We start from the raw sequence: 20891 nt of genomic DNA, 5'->3' as shown, positions 1-20891 counted from the left end.
CTTATGTTTTTGCAGTTTTTCAAATGATTAGTATACAGTTCCTCATTAGGTAAATAATCAGATTTTTAATAAAACTTATATTGAAGCAAAATTTATGAGATTTCCAGGTTAAATTTAGCTTTATTTACCTGAGAATCTTAAACATAGCTATTTAGTTCCTTCTCCCTTCCTAAATTTTATCCTCACAAAAAGATTACAAATCTTTTTTATCTCAAAGTTTGACTTCAGTAGAATTGTTTTGTTCTCTCTGAATTAGAATCCTGAGTGCATCTGTGTAAGGGCGTAAAGTACAAGGTATGAGGCGCCTACAAGGTGACTGTTAACATACACAGATCAAAGATCTCTTAACTTTCTCTGATAGGATTTCTGTCAAGTTAAATTTGAAAATGGACCAACGTAACGTAGAAGTAGCTGTTGGGGAGGAAGAAATATTCCTCTACCCTCCTAGGTTCTTCTGGCTGGTCTTGAATCATGTGACAGAATAACAGGAGAGAGTCAAACAAATTTCATAACATGTATACATGGGAGAAACCCAGGAAAACTAAGTAACTCACCAAAATGGCCAAAGCCACCACCTTAAATACCATTTTCAGCTAAAGATAAAGGCGGATGTTGGGAGTAGTGGCTTGATACTTCAAAGGGGAGGAAGGCAATTCACATGGAGATGGAAATGCAAATGTTTGGTAAACAAATGTTTGCCACACCTTGCAAAGACAATGGGACATGGAGAGGACTTGGATCAAGTGGGCCTCACTAGGTTCCTCCCTGTCTACCACACCTACTTCGTATTATACTATAGTTATCTATGGTGATAGCTCCTTCCTGGAACAGGCCTTCTATCTTAAATTCTTTTAGGCAGTTAAAGGGAAGGTAAAAATTTCCTCGTGAGTCTTTTGTTCTTAAAAATAATCAAGCCAAAGATACACATTTTCGGGTACAAATGTTGCTCCCCTACATACCAAAGAATCCTGGGACATTAGAGAAAGAAGAAATCTAATTGGTGATCCAGAGTAACACCATCATTCCCAGACTATGATACAAATGCTAAAGTGGTTAGATAATTTATCTAAGGATAAATATATAGATAGCCAGTGGAAGAAAAACTATGTTTTGAACCTAGACAGTAATCTTTCAAAGTCAAAACAAGAAAATCTTCTCATAATAGGATTTTAATATAGGGCAGCCAAAGATGATTATATTAATTTTTCTAAGTACTGGATTTGAACAGATTCAAGATTAAAAGTGCTAATTCCTGGGTTACAGAGTTTGCTTCATTTTGTTTTTAATTGTTTTTGCAACTGAAGCCTATCTTCAAGAGAGCAAAAAGATTGAGAATATAGAGTTTATTTATTTATTTTTTTTTGTGAGGAAGATCAGCCCTGAGCTAACATCTATTGCCAATCCTCCTCCTTTCTTTTTATTCCCTTTTTCTCCCCAAAGCCACAGTAGATAGTTGTATGTCATAGTTGCACATCCTTCTAGTTGCTGTATGTGGGACGCCGCCTTAGCATGGCCGGACAAGAGGTGAGTTGGTGCGTGCCTGGGATCCGAACCCAGGCCGCCAGTAGCAGAGTGCGTGCACTTAACCGCTAAGCCACGGGGCCGGCCCCAGAACATAGACTTTTATGTAGAAAATACACGTATTACTGAATGAAGTATCAAACTTTTGAATAAATGGAGCTAAAACCTTATGGTCTGTAAATGGTCTGTAAATGGTCTGTACATATAATAATGATTCAATCCTTTCTGAAAAAATTTATAATTTTAACTCAATTCTGATCTGTTAAAGTTTTGAAAAGACGATGTTCAAAGAGACAGAAGGACAATCCTCTCCTGAAGGATCCCCAAGAAATCTTGAAGTGCAGCGTTATTTCAATCTTCTATGATCCATCCTCTCTTTGATGAAAACTGTGCTTTCCCTTGACATGATAAGTCAAAACAACGGCAATTTTGGACATAATTGCTTAAACTGAATGTCTCCTCCCTTCCCACGCCCAAGATCCTTCCCCTCAAGGAAGCAGTGTGTGTGTGTATCTTTCCTATGAGTTGAAAGCCATTACCTTAAAGTGTTTGTTGTTGTTTAGAATCTGGACTTGATCCTGAGGATTTTGAAACACGATTTGACAGCAAACCTTGATCTTGTCTCAGGGGCAGACACAAGGCGATTAGGCTGTCACAACTGATGTATGTATTTAGAATTTACTAATTTGCAAGAGCAACATAATTGTAGAGTAAATTGGGTTCTCAAGTCCATTGCTTAATGTATTCTCTTCCTGCAGACAAGCAACTCATGAAAATGGTATAATGAGAATGCCTATTGATTGATTTTCAAAGAGAAAATTTCTTCTACAGTCACATATAATGAAAAAATTTGAGCCACAGCTTTTTTTTGAAAACTCTGTAGCATTGCTCTGTATTTGCTTGGTATCTAAATGCTAAACTGGAAGACTATGGTCAGCCATACTTCTTATAATAGTCTATACATCTTTCCTCTGATTAAATGTTTATTGTCTTTTTTCCTTATTTTTTATATTTACTTATTTGAATTACATTTGGTTAAAAAATATTGCTAGAATTAGAGAATTTCAGTTTTATTTTCATTCATTATATCAAATGAAGTGGCATTTTGATCTATTTATTGTTACAGAAAGTTTTCCTCAATTATGATTTTGCTTATTACATATCTTATCGATACTCTTCCTAGTAATATCCATAATTATTAGGCTGTACTTTCATGTCTAAGATTTTCACTTTCACTATTCACAATGTTTCTCTGCATTCTGGAAGTTCCAATATTATTCTACTTATTACTGTCTCCTTAGTTGATCTAAGTTCTCCTGTTTAGCTATTAATTTCTTTGAATCTTTTGATCACATCCAACTTATTTTTGAATTTCAGCCTTTTTTTTTCTTTTCATCTGGCTCATCTCTTTATTTCAGTCTATTCTTTTCTTATGACTTCTTGCTCCTGTTCTATAGAAGTCACTTGCACCTATTGATATGCCAAAGAGATGTTTTCCTTCTGTTTCTTTGATAAATCATTTTTCAAGGGTATATTCTCTGTCTTCAGGATGATATGTCCTCTACTTTTTTTGTAGTTATGCCCACAGATTTCATGCTGCATTTGGTTATTATTTTTTATCTCTCCTCTTTAAATGAAGAGAAGTAATCATCAAGACCTGAGATTTGTTACAATGAGAGTGGATTTTTTTTTTTTTTTTTACTAAACTTACTGCCTAGATGGTCACTGGTAGGACCCTCCTCTCAAAGGAGCTATCTGAGCTAGCTATCTCAGTAAAAAGATAAGTTGATGGGATCAGCTACCAGTTGTTAAACAACTTTGAAACCAGTTGGAATATTCTTTTGCCCTCACTGCCTAATTCTCTGACATTTTTGACACGTTACATGCAGGAAAAACTACCATTTTCATCATTTACTGCTTCAAGTGGTTTTTCAGTATTTGTTCAAGATGACAGCACTTTGTTTGGAGGAGCCACCCTTCTTAGGGTGCAATACTCTACTTCCATTCCTTCTTTAATTTCAAGAGGCTGGAGGGAGAATACAGAAAGTGCAAGAAAGAAGAAACAGAACTATAATAATCTAAACTGTAATGTTCCTGTTCACAATATCCAAGGAAAGATGTTCTTGCTAGGTTTCTGGTTGGCACAGAGCTAATATCTCATAGCCGGGAGACAGATGGTGGGGTAGATCAAAGACTGTCTTGCTTTATTTTAGGCCTTGTTAAAGACCACACTACATTAGACCGCAAAGGGCATATGACGCACCAGCATACAAATTCATAATAAAAACGATTAGGGAGTTAGGAATTTAGGGAGAAGTCTTCACTATAAAAAAGATTACCTACAAAACACCTGGAAATGACATCTTAAATAGGTGAACATTAGAAGCATTCCTTTAAAAATCAGGAATGAGACAACAATGCCCTATGTGATAATGTACTTAACCTTGAATTGAAGTTTTAGACAATACAATAATATCATAAGAAAAATTAAATCAGAGAGGTGTAAATTAAAATATCTTTAGTTGCATATTTACATAGAAAAAGGATCTATCGATTATTAAAAATAATAGTGTTACCAGACCGAATGTGGGTCCCTTCTTGGGAGTTAAATCAAACTGCACCAGAAGTAGTTGTTTCACAAAGTCTACTTTTTGTTTGCAGCATGCAGCAAAGAAAAATGGAGACCACAGCGACTAATTTCACAAAGCTATGGCTCCTCGAGCATGGGGAGGTGGGTGTTTTTATTCATGGTAGGGGATGAATATTCAAAGGGGAAGATGCATCATAGAATGTAAAGGTGGGCATAAGCTTGCTCATTCATGGTTTAAAATCATGCTTCTACATACATTGCATGACCTAAAAATGGATGCTTTGCCCCTCTCGGAGGAGGAGAATTTATGATGTTAATGAGGGCAGGTTACTTTAGTATAATTTTCAGCCTATGTGTGCAGGTGCTAATCTTGTGGTTGTGGTCTGGGCTGGCCTGGTCCAGTTCAGCGCAGCTGGGTCCATGGCTGTTGTTGCTTAGAGCTTCTTCCTGGAACATAGCTGAAAATCGCATAAGCTCAAGACCCCAAGCTGTTAGATAAAGGAACAGCTGCACCTTGCAAGAAAACAAGAGAACTAGGTCAAACATAAAAGTTAGATTTTTAAGCAGAGTGGGAGAAATGGGTTAGGGTCCAGGTCTGATGACAATAAGATAGTATAGAAAGCAGGCTAGAAATAAGATGTTTGCCAAACTCAGTTGTATTTCTATATAACAGCAGCAAACTACTAGAAAATATAATTATGGAGAAGACACCATTTTCAGTAGTCTCAGGGAACCTCAGTTATCTAAGAATAAATCTATAAAATATGTATAAAAGCCCTACAGGGAAAATTATAAAATATCATTACACAATATTAAAGACTATGTATGTAAATAGACACATCATTTCATGACTAGGAAGACTATATCATAAAGGTGTCAATTCTTTCAAATTGATCTATAAAATAGATGCAATTCCAACAACAACAACAAAAAAACCCAAAATTTTTCACGGATGTTAATAACATCAAAAAATAAAGGGTCTTGAATAGTCAGGATATTTCTGAAGAAGAGTAACAGGTTGGGGAGACTTGCTCTTCCAAATACTAGGACTGTTATAAAGCTATAAAAATTATAGGTTAGCAATGGTAGAGGGATTGTAAAATTGATTAGTGGCACTAAATAGGATACAGAGAAACAGATCAACAGATGTATGGAATTTTGATAATCACAGAGGTGGAGTATATTTTTGGATCCCTACTTCTCATATATATAAAAAGCTAGTCCAGATAGTTAAGGACTCAAAACTTTAGAATTCTTGGTAGAAAAAATAGAAGATTATCTTTTGGACCTTGGGAAGATTGTTTCCTTAGACAAGATAAAACACACTGACCATAAAATGGAATATTAATAAATTGGGCAATATTAAAAATAAGATACTTTAGCCATCAAAAGCTACATTAAAGAAAGTGAAAGTTACAAACTGGCAGAAGATATTCATGACACCCACACTCTAAAATGATTAGGATCAAGACTAAGAATAAGAAAAAAAACCACCTGTATGAAATTGGGCAGAAGATAAACGGACATATTTCACAGAGGAAGAATATACCAATATACACATGAAGAGATGTTCACCTCATTAGTGATTAGGAAACTTGAATCAAGATAAAATTGTCATTTTATATGCATCTGATTGGCCAACATTAAAAAGCCTACCAATACTAAGTGTTGGGGAAGATTTCACTCTACTTATGGGAGCCTAAACTGATGAATCCACTTTGGAAAACAATTTGGCATTATCTTCTAAAATTGAAGGTTAACCTGTGACCCAGCAATTCAAATTCAAGCTATGTACCCAAAAGAAACTATTGCAGATGTACAAGTCAATTCCCAGAATATTATATTTTATAAAGATAATGGCTTATAAAAATAAAAAACTATACTAATGTATATGTTTTAGGAAAATATATAGATGCACTAAAACTAAATAAAGCAAGAAAATGATGAACATGAGATTCGGGAAGATGGGTATTTGGGGTGGGAGGAAGCAGGAAAATGAGTTCAGGAAAACCATATGGTTGTTTTGGGTAGAGGGTTCCCATGTGTTTGTTTATTACATTCATGAAAATAATTAATCATGAAAGTAACCAAGTAAGTGACAATTGGCCCTGTATGGGTAAATGATATGATTATGACATTAACCAAGGAGTATGATTAAACTAATTTTGCGTTTCAGATAATAGCCAGATTGCATCAGAATTTTCTCTTAGGGAAAGAGCTGTCTTTTGTTGGGAAAAACTTTAATAATCAACTAATACTGTAATCGTGGAATAACAAGTTGTCAAGGAAATAAAGAGATGGCTAAAGTACTCTGGATTATACATGAACGGGAATTTGGTTGTAGGAAAAAATGGAGAAAGGAGTGAGGATGTTACGCCATTCAATAAAAGGTTTTTTGCTTTTTGCAATGTAAACTTTGTCTTCCCAAATCTTCTGGAAAATATGTCAAATTCACAAGTGTCTCCTGCCAGTTGGTTTCTCTGTGGAAATGAAGGAAACAGATAAGAGTTCTGCAACTGTCTGGCATGGTACAAAATAGGTTAAGCATGAAACGCTTAACGGGTTACACATGAAAATTGCAAGACAAAACATACTCTGAAACTTTCCATTGATGGCAATGGCAAGAATCTGGAAATGACCCATGAAAACTCACCTCAGGGATTTAGAGATATCCTGATGAAGACATGGACTCCCAGAGGACATGGAAAGGCTTTCCAAATAATGTCTTCCATCCATCTTCAATTTTGTTTTAAATATTACAGATTAGATTGAGGATAAAAGCAGCACATACTCCCCAAGATTCAATAGTCTTCCAAAATTGCTGCTTTTTTACAATATATAAATTATATTTATAAAAAATTATAATTATAATTTATGTAATTATAACCCTTTTAAGCCCTATTTGTGGAAACATAAACATAGGAAATGCGTTATTATGTATGTTTTACATTTTACTTGCTTCAAAGATTAGCACTTATATATATCTGAGCAGCAGAAAAAAATACATTCGGTGAGGGTATTTGAGTTCTAGAAACACCTTAATTTGTCACAATTTCTCCACAGACTCCTTCATATTTATTTATGTCTATAAATGTTATTTTCAGGGTATTGAATATTTCCAGATGGATAGGAAATTAATATGAAGAATAGAAAATTTATGAAATTCTGGCATTTTCTTAACAACCTCAAATGGAGGCTCACCTTCACCACATTGATGGGCACTAACATTTGTAAAATTATTGCTGGTACTTAAAAACAACAACCAAATAATGTAATCATCATAACAGTTTCAACTGATCTTTTTAGCTTCACAAGTTGCTTTGAAAGTGAAAAAAAATAAACACCCTAAATTTATTTTATTTTAATTTTATGTCACTAGCATTCAAAGACATGCTTATAATATAATATGCTTATATGCTTTCCAATAGGCTATTGGGTGAAAAATACCACAAATCTCAATGGCCCTTTTATAATTTATAATGATGTTACTGATGAAACTATATCAAGAGCTGCTCCAATAAATTGTCTTGAAAATTATGTGTTGCAAAGACTTAACATTTAGATGGAAAATATTTATTTAAGGATTCTATTTCTCCTAGAAAATGAACATGAAAATATCTTATTCATCTGAAGGTCTAGGTAGACCAGATGCTCTCTTGAGACAAGACTTCTTGATGTTCTCAGACATGTCTCCATATAAATTCAAAAAGAGCTGATTAGACTTCATGAATCCTGGAAATTTGTATTATGATTGATGATACTCTCCATTGCAACACAGAACTTTACATGTTAGTATTGGTTTGATGTATTTCATGCTTAGGATAGTTGGGTCGTGTTTCTTTCTTGCTGAGTAGCACATGACACACTATTTTTAATGTGGAGGCACTCTTGGCATAACTTACACACTATTTCTGGAATGGTAGGCTCAAAGAAGTAGTAGCATCACTGTTCTCCTAGTCTTACTTTGTATTTAGCATTGAAGAAATATTAGAATCCACATTTATTAATATGATTTCAACAGACAGGAATATACTATTTATTTTATAAATCATAAGGCATTAAATGCATTAGCATATCTACGATTTCAATCTAAGATTTTGTTTTTCAGTAGAAAGTTCAGCCTTGCCCAAGACCACCTATATCAAAATCTCTGTGGGTAACCTTGGAATTGTATTATTATAGATCTCTCCAAGTGATTCTAATGATCATTCAGTTTTAGGAACCACTACTCCTGAGTATTTCCAGACCTACAAGATCTCTACGTTTTCTTTATTCTCCCCTCTTAACAAACACTTTTAAAACCTATCCAACGGTCTCTGAGTTGTGGATGGGGTGTGGTAGACTGGCTCACCTGACCTCTGCTCCCACTGCCTTCTGGGGTGCCCTCTGCTCTGCAGAGGCAGTAGAGAGTAAAACGACATTTCCCAAATTCCCCCACACCCTACACTTGATTTAGGCTCTGCTTATCCTACATACTTATGTAAGACTTGAATTCAAAACTCAGTAAAGAGAGAATGCATCCAAGACATCCATTTTGCTATTGAGATCTGGCCCATGTGGCATGCCTCTGGAATCAGTATTTCTCGGTGAAGATCTATCATTGCTGGATGACGACTAAGGCAGGATATCCTTGGAGCCAGCAGGTGAGAAAGCAGCTTCCTGATTCTCCAGCTTTCTGATTATAGTAGAGATAACCGTTCCCTTAGCAGGCCAGTTTCCGTGATGGCATTCTGGGAGTATTCTTGAAAGCTCAGTTCAGCCTAAAACCTATTATTTCAACACTGCTAAGAGTTTTGTAAGTGTCTAATTCCCTATATTTCATCCTGTTTCTGTTAAAAATAGCTAGAGTGGTTTCTTTAATCTTCAAGTGATCCCAGATTAATACCTTCCTTTTATAGCTACCTGTCTGGTAATCATTACTCAAAGCTTACTTTGGCATTTTACGTGCAGAGTAAACAACAGAGATACTCAAGGATCATAAGAACAGGAAAAAAAGAAAAAAAAAACTCTTCTAAATTTTTGATTTACAAATGATAATAACCCATACTAAGAAGATCAGAGGATCCATAAAAAGGACAATTTCCATGCATTCTCAATTCTCATTGGTACAAGGTTTCCATAGACGGTGTGGCACAAAACCTTCCTACTCTTGCATTTAGTAAATGCATCATGCACTTGGAAGTTCTCTCAGACTATTGCATGTGCTTTTACTTAAAAGGAAAAAACCCTAAAAGCAATGAGCCTTAATTTCCTGCCAAACATAACATGCTAGAAGTGAGACGGAGGTTTAGATGTTCTTCCCTGGGGATTATATAGGTCACAAAATGGGGAGAAGTTTGCACAGAAACCTGGAAAAGACCATATGCACAATAGTTTAAATTGTTACTTTTTTCAAGTTCTCTGCTTCCCTGTGTCCACTTTCTAAATTTGTTCATAACTTTAACATTTGCTGAACAAACACTGTGGACTTTACACCGTGCTAGACAATGGGATAGAGCACAATGGAGAATTAAAAAAAATAGATGCTAAAACAGAGGCTGCAGGAAACTTGTCTTCTGATGGGAGAGACAGATATTCAACACCAGATTACAAAAGGACTTAATTGAAATTACCATTTGTGTAAAAAGATAAATAAAACCATTGGGTGGCACACCTGGGGTTCTGGTCCAGTCTTCCTCAAGGAACTAATATTTGAGTTAAACTCTAAGACACACAAGTGGAAATTAACAAGAGGCCAGAGAGGAGAGTTTTCTTGGCAATGTTGTGGCATATAAACGGCCTGAGGAGAGAAGGTCCTGAAACTGTTTCATAACAAACCTGGCACAGAGTTTTCTCCCAAGTCACTTTGTCCGATCTAGAAGCAGGTAAAGGACTTCCTCTACATTTTATGCGCAAGAAAATATGGAGAATGTAATACTTAGATAACTGGAGGTAAAAGGAGGAAAAACTGCAGAAAATAGAAATGAATGGGAAGGACGTTGGAAAGCTACTCAATACCTCACCAGATTGTCTTTATTAGCTTTTCATTTTCCAGTAGAAAAATACACTTCCTTTTTTTTTTTTTTTTTTGTGAGGAAGACTAGCCCTGAGCTAACATCCATTGCCAATCCTCCTCTTTTTGCTGAGGAAGGTTGGCTCTGGGCTAATATCCGTGCGCATTTTCCTCTACTTTATATGGGACGCCACCACAGCATGGCTTGACAAGCGATGCATCAGTGCGCGCCTGGGATCAGAACCTGCCAACCCCGGGCCTCTGAAGCAGAGCGCGCACACTTAACTACTACACCACTGGGCCGGCCCCTACACTTCCTTTTAAGAGTGTGCCACACCTGGAGATGCATCTCCTTTCTAGCCTAGTGCATATTATAAAAAGTGCAATAAGATAAAAATTTCACAACACCAAGGAACAGATAATTTACAGATTTTTTCAAACCCCCTGCCTCATCAAATTCCATTACTCGGATTGCATTAACCCCTGCATGAAGGTTGGAATCGTCATTCTCCTGGCATCTAGAGCTAGTTTAGCTGGTTGATTGTTTAGGGGGAAGGGATATGATGACAGGCGGTTGAGCCCCTAGGGAATTTCTTTACCACTGTTTTGGCAAAGAGGGTTGTCTGATCTTATCTATTACCTATCAGGGGAAAGATGGGGGGTCAATGGTGCTGTCATGGTGTAATCACATTCATTTCCAACGATAGAGATATTCCATTACTATTTTTGTGTAATTAGATAACAGAAAGAACCTCAAGCAAGTACTTTGAATGTTATTTAATCTCTCAGTGCAGATCCCTTGATATTTCACAAGAAATAGTGTCATGACCTTGCTTGGCTTACTTTGTTCGAGAACAGTGTTAAAAATGTATTAATACTCTCTGTTTTCTTAAGAAGGAAAAATGGCCATAAAGCTGGTGCCAGGAGAGTCAGCCCCACATGGAGATTTTGCCAAGATCTCCCAAAGCAACTTCTCTTTCTTTGTTCCTTTTATTTCACTATTAAAAAAATCTTTATAATGGATTCTCTAGAGTCTTTATTGCCATTAGTTAATACATTAAGGTAACGGCCCTGAGAGAGGGGTCAATCTGTCACAATCTTTCCTTTTTTGAGCCTGTGGATGCATTTGTACTATAAAAGCAATATCAAACCCACAAATTGCTCCCAGTTTAGGAAAATTGGAAAAAATATCTATTAGTTGAATCCTCCTTAGCACATCATAGTCTCTTCTTTATCCGTTCACTTTCTTTTCTAGTAAAATCCTCAAGAATCAGAGCAAATAACCTATTATTTGAAAGCAGCCATTCTTAGGTATAAATCTATTACATCCCAAATAATTAAAAATAGTAAGGTTAACTGTGTGAGTTTAGAGAATTACAAAATAGTCAAGTGGCCTTTCCCAAAACTTCTACTGTAGACATCTGTATAACAATATTCTCTTCTGCTTATAACTAAATTAATATACAACCAAAAATAAAGCTGTCTCTAAATTGCTGGGCTTTTACGTTTTGTGTAAAGTATAGAAGAATCAAAATTACAGGAATATATGCTTTGTTAGAATAAATATATCATCAGCCCATATTCCTTATCTAAAGAGTGGAAGAACTCAATGGGAATGGACAAATACTTCAGCCCCACGATCTATAAGCAGTTAGAATGAAGATGTTTAATGCATGGACCCTGCTCTCTACAATCTTACAGTTTTGGACTATGATAAAGAAATGATTTATTATATTTTAGAATAATGCATAAACATTTTACCAGTTTAAACATGTTTTATTAAATGGAACATATAAGAATATTTTCATGTAACAAAATAAATTGGTCTGAGAACCTTTACCATAGAGGATGGTTTGTATAAATGGATTAATTAGTCATCTAGATTTAGCAAAAAAGAGAAGTTATGAAAAGTTCACAGATGGGGCTAGCTTCAGGGACTTGGTTCAAAGGCTCAAATGATGTCAGAGGGTCTGACTGTATAAGCTTTGCTTCATCCGGGTTTCATTTCAGGCTTTTCATCGTGGCCTCTGGCATCTTCAGGCTCACGTCAGCGCAACTTTGCCGTTAGTTCCCATTCCAGGTTTAGGGGATTCTGGTCACTGACTGGAAACCTTGAGCTGCAGACCAGCTTCTACCTGCCTACCCCACATGATCTGTGCCAGTGCTCAGGGCTGCAGGCAGCCACAGGGGGGTCAGCCTATCGAGAAAGGGTGGAAGGGTAGGGTTTGCATCCTGGCTGGAACGCTGGGCCAGGCTATGGGCATCATTTGATCTACAACTTTTATTGCTCAGATATATGGCACATGAGCCTCCATTTGGATTCTTACTCCAAGTCCTTCAAATGTTAGGGGCAGGCCTGGTATAGGCAATGTTAGGAATTTTAACCTGAGAGCAGGAGGAAGCCATTTGGAATTTAAGCAGGAAAGGGACACGATAAAATTTAGATTTTTTAAGATAGCTTTACTATGGGATAATTGACATAAAATTAGTTGCAAATATTTAATGTGTACACCTGATTAATTCTGACACACCAATGAAACCACTATCACAATCAAGAAAATGAAAAGAAAAATTTTTTGAAGAACACGTATTCAACAATTGACTTTTACCTAGATTGCACAAAGGATTCATAATTCAGTAAGGACATAAACAACTCAATTAAATAAATAGACAAAAGATTTGAACAATCACTTCAAAGAAGATACACAAATAGCAGAGAAGCACATGAAAAGGTACTCAACACCATTAGTCACTAGGAAGATGCAGATTTGTATTTTAACAAGGTCACTCAGGATCCAGTGTAGTGAAAGGATTGGAGATCAGGGGTGGCTGCAACAACAGTTAGGAGGTTATTGCCATAGGACGAGTAAAAGACAGTGGTCGCTTGAATTAAGATAGTGATTGTGGAGATTGGAGGTGACTGGCAAATAAGAGAAATAATCAGGAAGCAAAATAGATAGGCCTTGACATTGACTTTGATTTTAGAAGGTAAAGTGTTAGAAATGATTCCAAGTTTTCTGGCTTGTGCAGTTGAGTGGATGATGGCGTCATTCACTAGCGTGGTGAAAACTGGAGGACGACCAGGTGTCAGGAAAGATTGAGCTTATGTTAAATGAGCACCTTAGAGGTACCTCCAAGACACCAAAGTAGAATCGTAGAGCTGGCAGTTGGAATAGATGGGTTCTGAGCCTTGTCTCTTGCATTTGGTGTGGACAGAAGCTGAAAGGTGGTAGGCTGAGGTTTATAAGAGGAGAGAGAGAAGAGCAGGGATCGCCAAATCAGATTCCCCTGTTCTGTCCCCATGAAAAGGAGGGAATCTGCTTTTCATTGATGGTCTACACTAGCAGAGCAGGAAGAACCTCTGGGTGAAGTGGGTTTCAGAGACCACCTTTAAATATTCTACTTAGAACCCTTGCAATATTTGGCCAGTCTTGGGGTATCCTGAGCCAGGACAAACTGAAGCAAAACATCTGATTGCCATCGCTCCTTCAATTCGTGCCCTCCCCCCATTGCTAAGTACTAACCTGTGTATAGATTGTATTTATGTAGATGTGACCTCAGGAAATCAAAAGGTCCTATAGTGCAATCATTTACAAATTTTTTTTTTGTAATCAGTTTTTTGAATCAGTTTTTCCACATGGATTCTATGATCTGTTGAAGGAAGAAAAAAACGGAACATTCTTTTTTTATTTTTGTACCTCATTAATGAATCCCAACCATGCTCTTCCTTAGGTTCTTTTCCACCTCAATCTGGTTCTCACATTCTTAGCAACGACAATGGGATCTTTAAATTCACTCAATTCGTGTTGGGAAGAGGCCAAAGTTAGTTAGTGCCCCATTGGTACTCTGTTGGAGTAGCCTTCCAGCAGAACAATCTAAGCAAGGCATTTACATCTCCTCCCCGCCTTCTTTTCCCAGTTTGGCATATTCTAGCTTGTGTTGTACTCTCCCTGTAAATATGAGAGAAAATAAAAGACACTATTCAGCCTCTCTTGTCTGAAAAGTCTGGCATTTCAGTGGTTTTCCTTAAGGGGGGGATCCTCATTTGTAACCAGCTTTGCCATTAACGGAAATCAATCTGAATGTCCTATTGTGCATCTTTTTTCTTGCCTCACAGTCTGAAATGGCCTTTGCCAAGTTTTCAAGCTGAATCTGAAAGACCATTTCTCATTTTCCCGTTCCCAGTCTCCAGCCCCATTGAATCCTTGCAAAGCCTTCTCAGGCAGAAGGGCTGCAGCGCGAGGATTGGGAGGAACTCGACCTACTCCGCTAACCCAGTGGCCTGAGCCAATCACCAAGAGGACTGGAACCTCTCTTGAGCCCCGCTTCCCCGCCCCTCCCCTGCAACAGCCTCGTGGAAACAGGGACACTGGAGGAGGGTGTTTGCAATTCAAATCCTTGGCTTTCAGCCCGACTTTTTTCCAAATAAGAAGGCAGGAGCTGCAGCGAGGTGTGAAGGAGTTTTCTGGATTGCAGTAGCAATAAGATCCGAAGATCCTCGCTCGTCTCTCGTCTGTTTTCGAAGCTAACGGGAGAAGGGCAAGGATGGTGGAGGCTTTCTGTGCTACCTGGAAGCTGACGGACAGTCAGAACTTTGATGAGTACATGAAGGCTCTGGGTAAGTAAAGTAGGATGTGTTGTTCTCTTCTATCCTGCAGCTTCAGATACTTGCAGATTCCTTTTTTTGCCCATTAGATTTGCAAGTGCCTAAGACAGATCACATTGTCGTAATCGGAGGCTAGGCTATGAATTTCCCACGGAATGGATTTTTAATGTGGCATTTGCCCTCTTCCTTGCCCAGGGCCAAATATTTGAGCATTTAGTATTCTGTGGAGGATGTGAAACTTCTATGCCTTTTTCCTTTTCTCTTCATCATTCACTTATTATTTGTGAGTCCAAATCAGCATCCACTTATTATTACAGCTCGGTAGTTGTATTGCATGATTAATGGGCTAAACCTGCTCTAATGAAACTTACACTTGAGGACCCGGATTCCAGAATAGGAAAGCAGATTCCTGCTTTGTGAGCTCTTTTGGAAGTTGTAGCTGACTGTACTGCTTCTCTTTGCTATTTCAGGTGTGGGCTTTGCCACTAGGCAGGTGGGAAATGTGACTAAACCGACAGTGATCATCAGTCAGGAGGGGGACAAAGTGGTGATCAGGACTCAGAGCACATTCAAGAACACAGAGATTAGTTTCCATCTGGGAGAAGAGTTTGATGAAACCACTGCAGATGACAGAAACTGTAAGGTAAGAAGCCACTTCTCTGGGGGGGGGGGGCGGGAATCAGAGAGAGAGATTCCTGATGTTTCTTTTATTTTAGATGGTGGCAGGTGGAGAATGTTCTCAGTATTTCAATTCAGAGAGAAGGACACAGGGTTAATTTTGCTTTCTAGTGCACATATGTTATCTTCAGAGCAATGGGTACTTGCTATAGCTCAAATATCCAATCTATTTTTACCATATGTTTTTCACATTTTATATCAAACCTGTATTTCAAAAAGTATTTAGTAGTGTTTGTTTGAAAGAAAGATTGCATTTTGTTTAATCTCTCTGATTGCCTCAGATTGACTAAATAGACAATTTGCTTCTTTCTAAGGCTTTGTTTAAAGGAAAGGGTGACTAGTCAGAAAGCACTCGTTCAGTATTTTTATTTCTAATATATAAAGTTTTTGCATCTAGATGTACACATTTCAGTTTTCAAACTATGAACTATTAGAGTTTACATAATGATGACTCTAAAGCAACAGAGGATATGGTACAAATATAATACTTAGTCGATCACGCTTTATTCAATTATATAACTTTTTGGAAAAGAACTTCATTTGACTTTCACATCAGAAACCTGACCTGTACCTGTTGCCATGTTCTGTATTTTGTTGTTGGTCTCAGTCCATTGTTAGCCTGGATGGAGACAAACTCGTTCACGTACAGAAATGGGATGGCAAAGAAACAAATTTTGTGAGAGAAATTAAGGATGGCAAAATGGTTATGGTAAGTAATGGCAACTCTTCCTTCCTTCTTCCGTGCTTTTCACCACTCTCTTCATTACCCATCTCCTTCCCTCTCCATCTCTTGCCCCTCCCTTCCTCTGCTCCACTCCCTTCCCTCTTCTCTCTTCCCTCCCTCCTTTCTGTCCTTCCTCCCTCCCTCCCTCCCTCCCCTCCTTCCTTCCTTCTTTAATAATATTAAGTCACTGGCAAAGTTCTTTAACCATGTATACAGGAGAAATGAGAAGATTCTAGCTAATTGTTTCCTCAGCTCTGCTTCTTTAATTATAAAAAAGAGAAAAGCTCTACTTAGTGTAGTGAAAAAAAAGTTGCCATTGATTTTGCTAAAACCATGTGTCAAAAGAAGATTTTTTGTAGGATTACTGTGAATGTCTAATCCTCACATGAAATCTAAATGTAAAACAAATAATCATGAAAATATATAAAGGTGATTGATATTACTAGAAGAATATCAAGCTTACTGAATCAGAAAAATTATTTTATAGCTCCTGGAATAAATAAGAGATCTTTAAACATTTTATGTTTTAGTTTGTAAAGGTTATACAAGTTCAGTGCAGATAATTTAGAATATGACATAAAAGTGTAAAAAAAATATAGAAATCCTCTCTAATTTCTCCTCAGAGAGAACCATTTTAATGTTACTTCCTTTTAGTCTTTCTTTTTGATGCATAAGATGCCTTTTAAACATGCCTGTTACATATTAATTAGGTAATCATGTAAAAATTATAAAATAGAATATAATTTAAAAATAATTTCTCTAACGGTGGAGTACATCTGGGAAAAATGTTATGCCTTAATCTAGCGTCCCAGACACTTTTTTGTGAACTGAGTAATGGCATTTTGAAGATGTTGAAATAGTCAATGTCCATTTAGGGCTTTTTTGAGGCGGGGGTGCTTTACATATTCCTTCTAAGATAATAGCAGAAAGCATTTTCTGTTTTTGTTATTTAAGAAAATTGACTGCTGTTTCCTTCTCCTCCCCTTGACTTCTGCAATCAGAGGTGTTGTAGATTGAGATACAGGGCTTGCATATTCTTACTTATTTTCTTGAGCAGAAGTGTGGGTGGGGAGCAGAGGGGCATTTCCTTTCATGTTAATGGATATTTGCCCACATTTTTCTGCGATGATCATCAAAAGAAAGGATTTATTTCTAAAAGATTCAATCTGAAGTTCTCCTTTATGCTTTTATCTCCATTTTTTTCCTGGATACAGAAAAGTGGATAGTTCATCTTTGGCATGTATGACTATAATCAGGCAAGACTGAGTTCAAAAAAGATTAAAGCAATGAACGACAAAGACACACTATACTCTTGAAAAATACATGAAAATATGAAAATAACAAGCACTAAAAAACCCCTAAATTTTGTAAAGAGGTTTTATAGCAATTCTTCAAGTTGCATTTGACATAAGACCCTACGTTCCACGTTATACCCACCTAAGCACCAAGGTTCGCATAAACTAAAGCATGATAGCCAAAGCAATGAACACATTTGTACATTTACCCTTTCCTGCCGATTTTGGAAAAAGTCATTCCAAATACTATTTGCCCAAATGATTTGGATATTCTAAAAACTCTTCAAAATTTATCTAGGTCATGAATTGAAAACTGTGATGAAATCCTACCATAAATTTCATTTACTTTCGAAGCAGATAGTTAATTTTCTCCAGTTACCCCAAGGATAATTTAAGGCAAAAGGAATTCTTTTGACCCGAATCTGGTAGTCAATCTCAGTTTTTGCTTCCTTTTAGAGATGTGAGCTATGTATATGTTATTTACTCAATGAACATAAGAAGTTTCTTTTCTTTTTGTTTTAAGAAATGAAGGGTTTATGCAGCATTCAAAGTTTCTAAAAGCCATTATTCTTTTGCATAAAACAAATCATATATATGATAATCTTCAAAAATTTCAGCTACTGATGTTCCTGTCTAAAAAGATTTGATTATCTTTTGAATCTTTCAGACTCTTACTTTTGGTGATGTGGTTGCTGTTCGACACTATGAGAAGGCATAGAAATGTTCCTGATCTGGGGCTGCAGAAGCTCTCCAATTTTTCTGTTTACTCAAGTCTCAGTGCTATCCTGCTATTACAGCACGGCTGATCACTAATTAGAGGTTATCCTTGGCATGGAGGTGGAAAATGATGATTTACGAACCTGTTTTAAAAACGTGTTACTCCAAGCAATTAGCCCAATTTTGATCTGCAAATTTATCATGTTTTACAATTCACCTTAAAATTTTAAGCCACAGTTTTAAAATAAACAAGTGAATACATTTTATAATGTCCAACGGAATGCAAATCAAATTGGAATAAAAATCTTATATCCATGAGAAATTTTGTTGTTGTTTTTAATATAACTAATCTGGATGGGAATTGTATATTAGAGAGTTTCAAATAGCCTTTCTTATGGCACAAAGTAAGGCTGGAAAAGTTAGCACTTTGTTTAAAATACTCATTTAAAAAATAAGCAGAAATCTAGGGAAATGTGGAAATGCCACAGTTTTGGTTGATACTTCTATAAAGAATTTGTGATGATTAAATTCATTTGGCCAGCATCCAAAGGAGCCTCGTTATGGTGGGTTGGGCTGTACAAATGACCTCTTGCCTTAGAAACAGGTAGTCTGGAGAAGCAAAATGATATCCACAAAAATGTCTCATTAAAAAGTAAATATAATCAAAATATCATACAATCAAAATGTCATATAATTCAAGTTCCTTATAGAAAGATAAATCGGAAAAGGGAGTGAGTTTTATCTTGGACTATGAAGATGTGTCTCTAGACAAGTACATTGAGCTGAACCAAGTCAGTAAGAGTGCTAAAACGGAGTGTGCAAAGAGTGTGCTTAAAGGCATTCGAATTCCTTCTTTGGGTGTGTGTTGGAACTGAGCTGAGCAAACAAAGGTAAACATCTGTTAGTAACTGGCTAGAGTTTGCCTTTGTAAAGTATAAACAAGTGTTATTTTGTATTTCATCATTTTCAAAATGCTTTTCATACATTTTCTCAAACTCGTAATGTGAAGCAGGTAAGGCAGGTATGATTATGCTTACTTTACCGATGAGAACACTGAAGATCAGATTTACATGTGCAAGTTCTCCTGACTAGTGAATAATACCAAGAACTGCAAACCTTGCAATTTTCCCCTTTATTTCTTCTCAAAAATTAATATTTCTGCTAAATTTTCTTCTGAAACAAAAATGTAAGATTTCATTTTTTCTGATCATTCCTTAGGAAATCTTCCCTCTGTTAGCCTCTCTGGGGGATGGGGGGACATGGGGAAAGGGTAAATACTTTTTAGGACAAATATGCAATATTCATTTTTAATCAACCCAGTGTTTTCAGTAAGTTTCTATAAGTTAACTGAAGTTCCAATTAACTTACAGATCTAAGTATGAGAGAATTTCCTTTAACTTACACAGTTCACCATGATACCTGACTATTGTATTACTCTAATTACTATAACGAAGAGTAGAAAAGTCTAAAGTGCAGTTATAGGATTTAACATGTGAATGTACAGTTATTACTGAATGTCAAGATAAGATTGTCCAGCTAAGGTTACCATTCCTAAAACTACGGAGTCAACGTTTATCTTTAAGCATGAAACAGAACATTGAGCTGGTTTTTGCTTCCATTGCTCTGACAGCCCTCATCTCTGTTTTCTGTGGAAGACTGTCTCTCTTGGTGATTTCAGCCTATGCTCTACTAGAAGCTGGGATTCTGCTCTCTCTATTCTTAAAGATACAGGGGCAAGGACGGGGATGCATCTTCAGCTCACTATACATTGGCCAAATAACATCGTGTTGGCATTAATTTCCATAACAACTATCTCACAGAGCGAAGAATGGAAAGGTTTTGGGGTGGCCTAAAATGGGAAACAAAGTTACACTGGGCTAAAAGTTCAAGAGTGGCAGTGGTGGATCAGATGCATTTTTTTCTGGGAAGATCATTAACAGATATTTTTGCTTCCTAAATGTTTGCAGGGTAGTTGCGAATCATTTTTCTTCAAGCCATATTCTGTCTCATACAGTAATCTGCCAATGTACTAACTTTTCTGGTTTGCCCTTTTTGTTTCATTTTTTAGCGTAGTTATCAGAAAAGGAAAAAATTTACCAAGCCCAATCATCAAACGCAATTTGATCAACCAAGAACATCCCTGAAATTCCAAGATCTCAAAGTCACAAACTATGCTAAGGGCTGTGTTGAGAAATCCAATCGTGCATTCCTGACAATGCGCAAGCAGCAGTTTCCACGCTGGCACCCGTGCTCTCTCTCACCCAGATATACACCCTTACAACAAATTATACTACACCCCGAACACCGGGACCTACAGATACATACCCAGGGTTGAGGAGTACACCCAGAGGTGTTGAGCCACTGTAGCTTTCTGTGTCTCAGAGAGTGTGCATAAAGGAAAACAAAAGAAAGCAAAGGGAGTGGAAGGGAGGATGGTGTTTCCACCCATTAATTTCAACCTATTGTCCTTTTAGAATTGCAAGCATTTCTTAGGTTTCAAAAAATGTATGCCATATTTCATGCTTACTTCCTGAAGAATTATTTCACAACTACTTTACTTTCAGTAAAGCTTATTGGAAATTGGGGGAAAAAGAGTGAAAAATTGCTACTTTACAATTTTTTAAATCCTTTTGCTATCTTTCAGAACATTTGGGCTAGAAACATACAAGTTATTTTGTTGTTCTTAAAATTGTTCTCTCTTATTTACCACATTTTTTCCTGCTGCGTTTTTTCCCCTACTCTTGAGGTTGTGGACTGAGAAACTCCAA

The 20891-nt window shown here is 36.8% G+C and overlaps 1 protein-coding gene across 1 annotated transcript; it reads left to right on the top strand.

Annotated features, from left to right (window-relative positions):
- The first annotated feature begins 14470 nt into the window (after positions 1 to 14470).
- FABP7 (fatty acid binding protein 7) lies at positions 14471 to 18436 on the top strand. Its single transcript, XM_058566833.1, has 4 exons — positions 14471 to 14721; positions 15180 to 15352; positions 15995 to 16096; positions 18074 to 18436. The coding sequence occupies exons 1-4, from the start codon at positions 14649 to 14651 to the stop codon at positions 18122 to 18124; spliced, it is 399 nt and encodes a 132-aa protein (XP_058422816.1). The 5' UTR covers positions 14471 to 14648; the 3' UTR covers positions 18125 to 18436.
- Positions 18437 to 20891: the final 2455 nt, after the last annotated feature.

This window comes from Diceros bicornis, chromosome 23 (genome assembly GCF_020826845.1).
Source record: "Diceros bicornis minor isolate mBicDic1 chromosome 23, mDicBic1.mat.cur, whole genome shotgun sequence".
Lineage (NCBI taxonomy): Eukaryota > Metazoa > Chordata > Mammalia > Perissodactyla > Rhinocerotidae > Diceros > Diceros bicornis.
The sequence above is the reverse complement of the archived record's forward strand: the minus strand, read 5'-3'. Positions and strand labels throughout refer to the sequence as shown.

Bases quoted from the DNA above. Each gene is read 5' to 3' on its own strand.
- FABP7 (XM_058566833.1), top strand. From the start codon at position 14,649: ATGGTGGAGGCTTTCTGTGCTACCTGGAAGCTGACGGACAGTCAGAAC. The intron at 15,353-15,994 runs GTAAGAAGCCAC...TGTTGGTCTCAG, and splicing joins CAGATGACAGAAACTGTAAG to TCCATTGTTAGCCTGGATGG. The intron at 16,097-18,073 runs GTAAGTAATGGC...TGAATCTTTCAG, and splicing joins AGGATGGCAAAATGGTTATG to ACTCTTACTTTTGGTGATGT.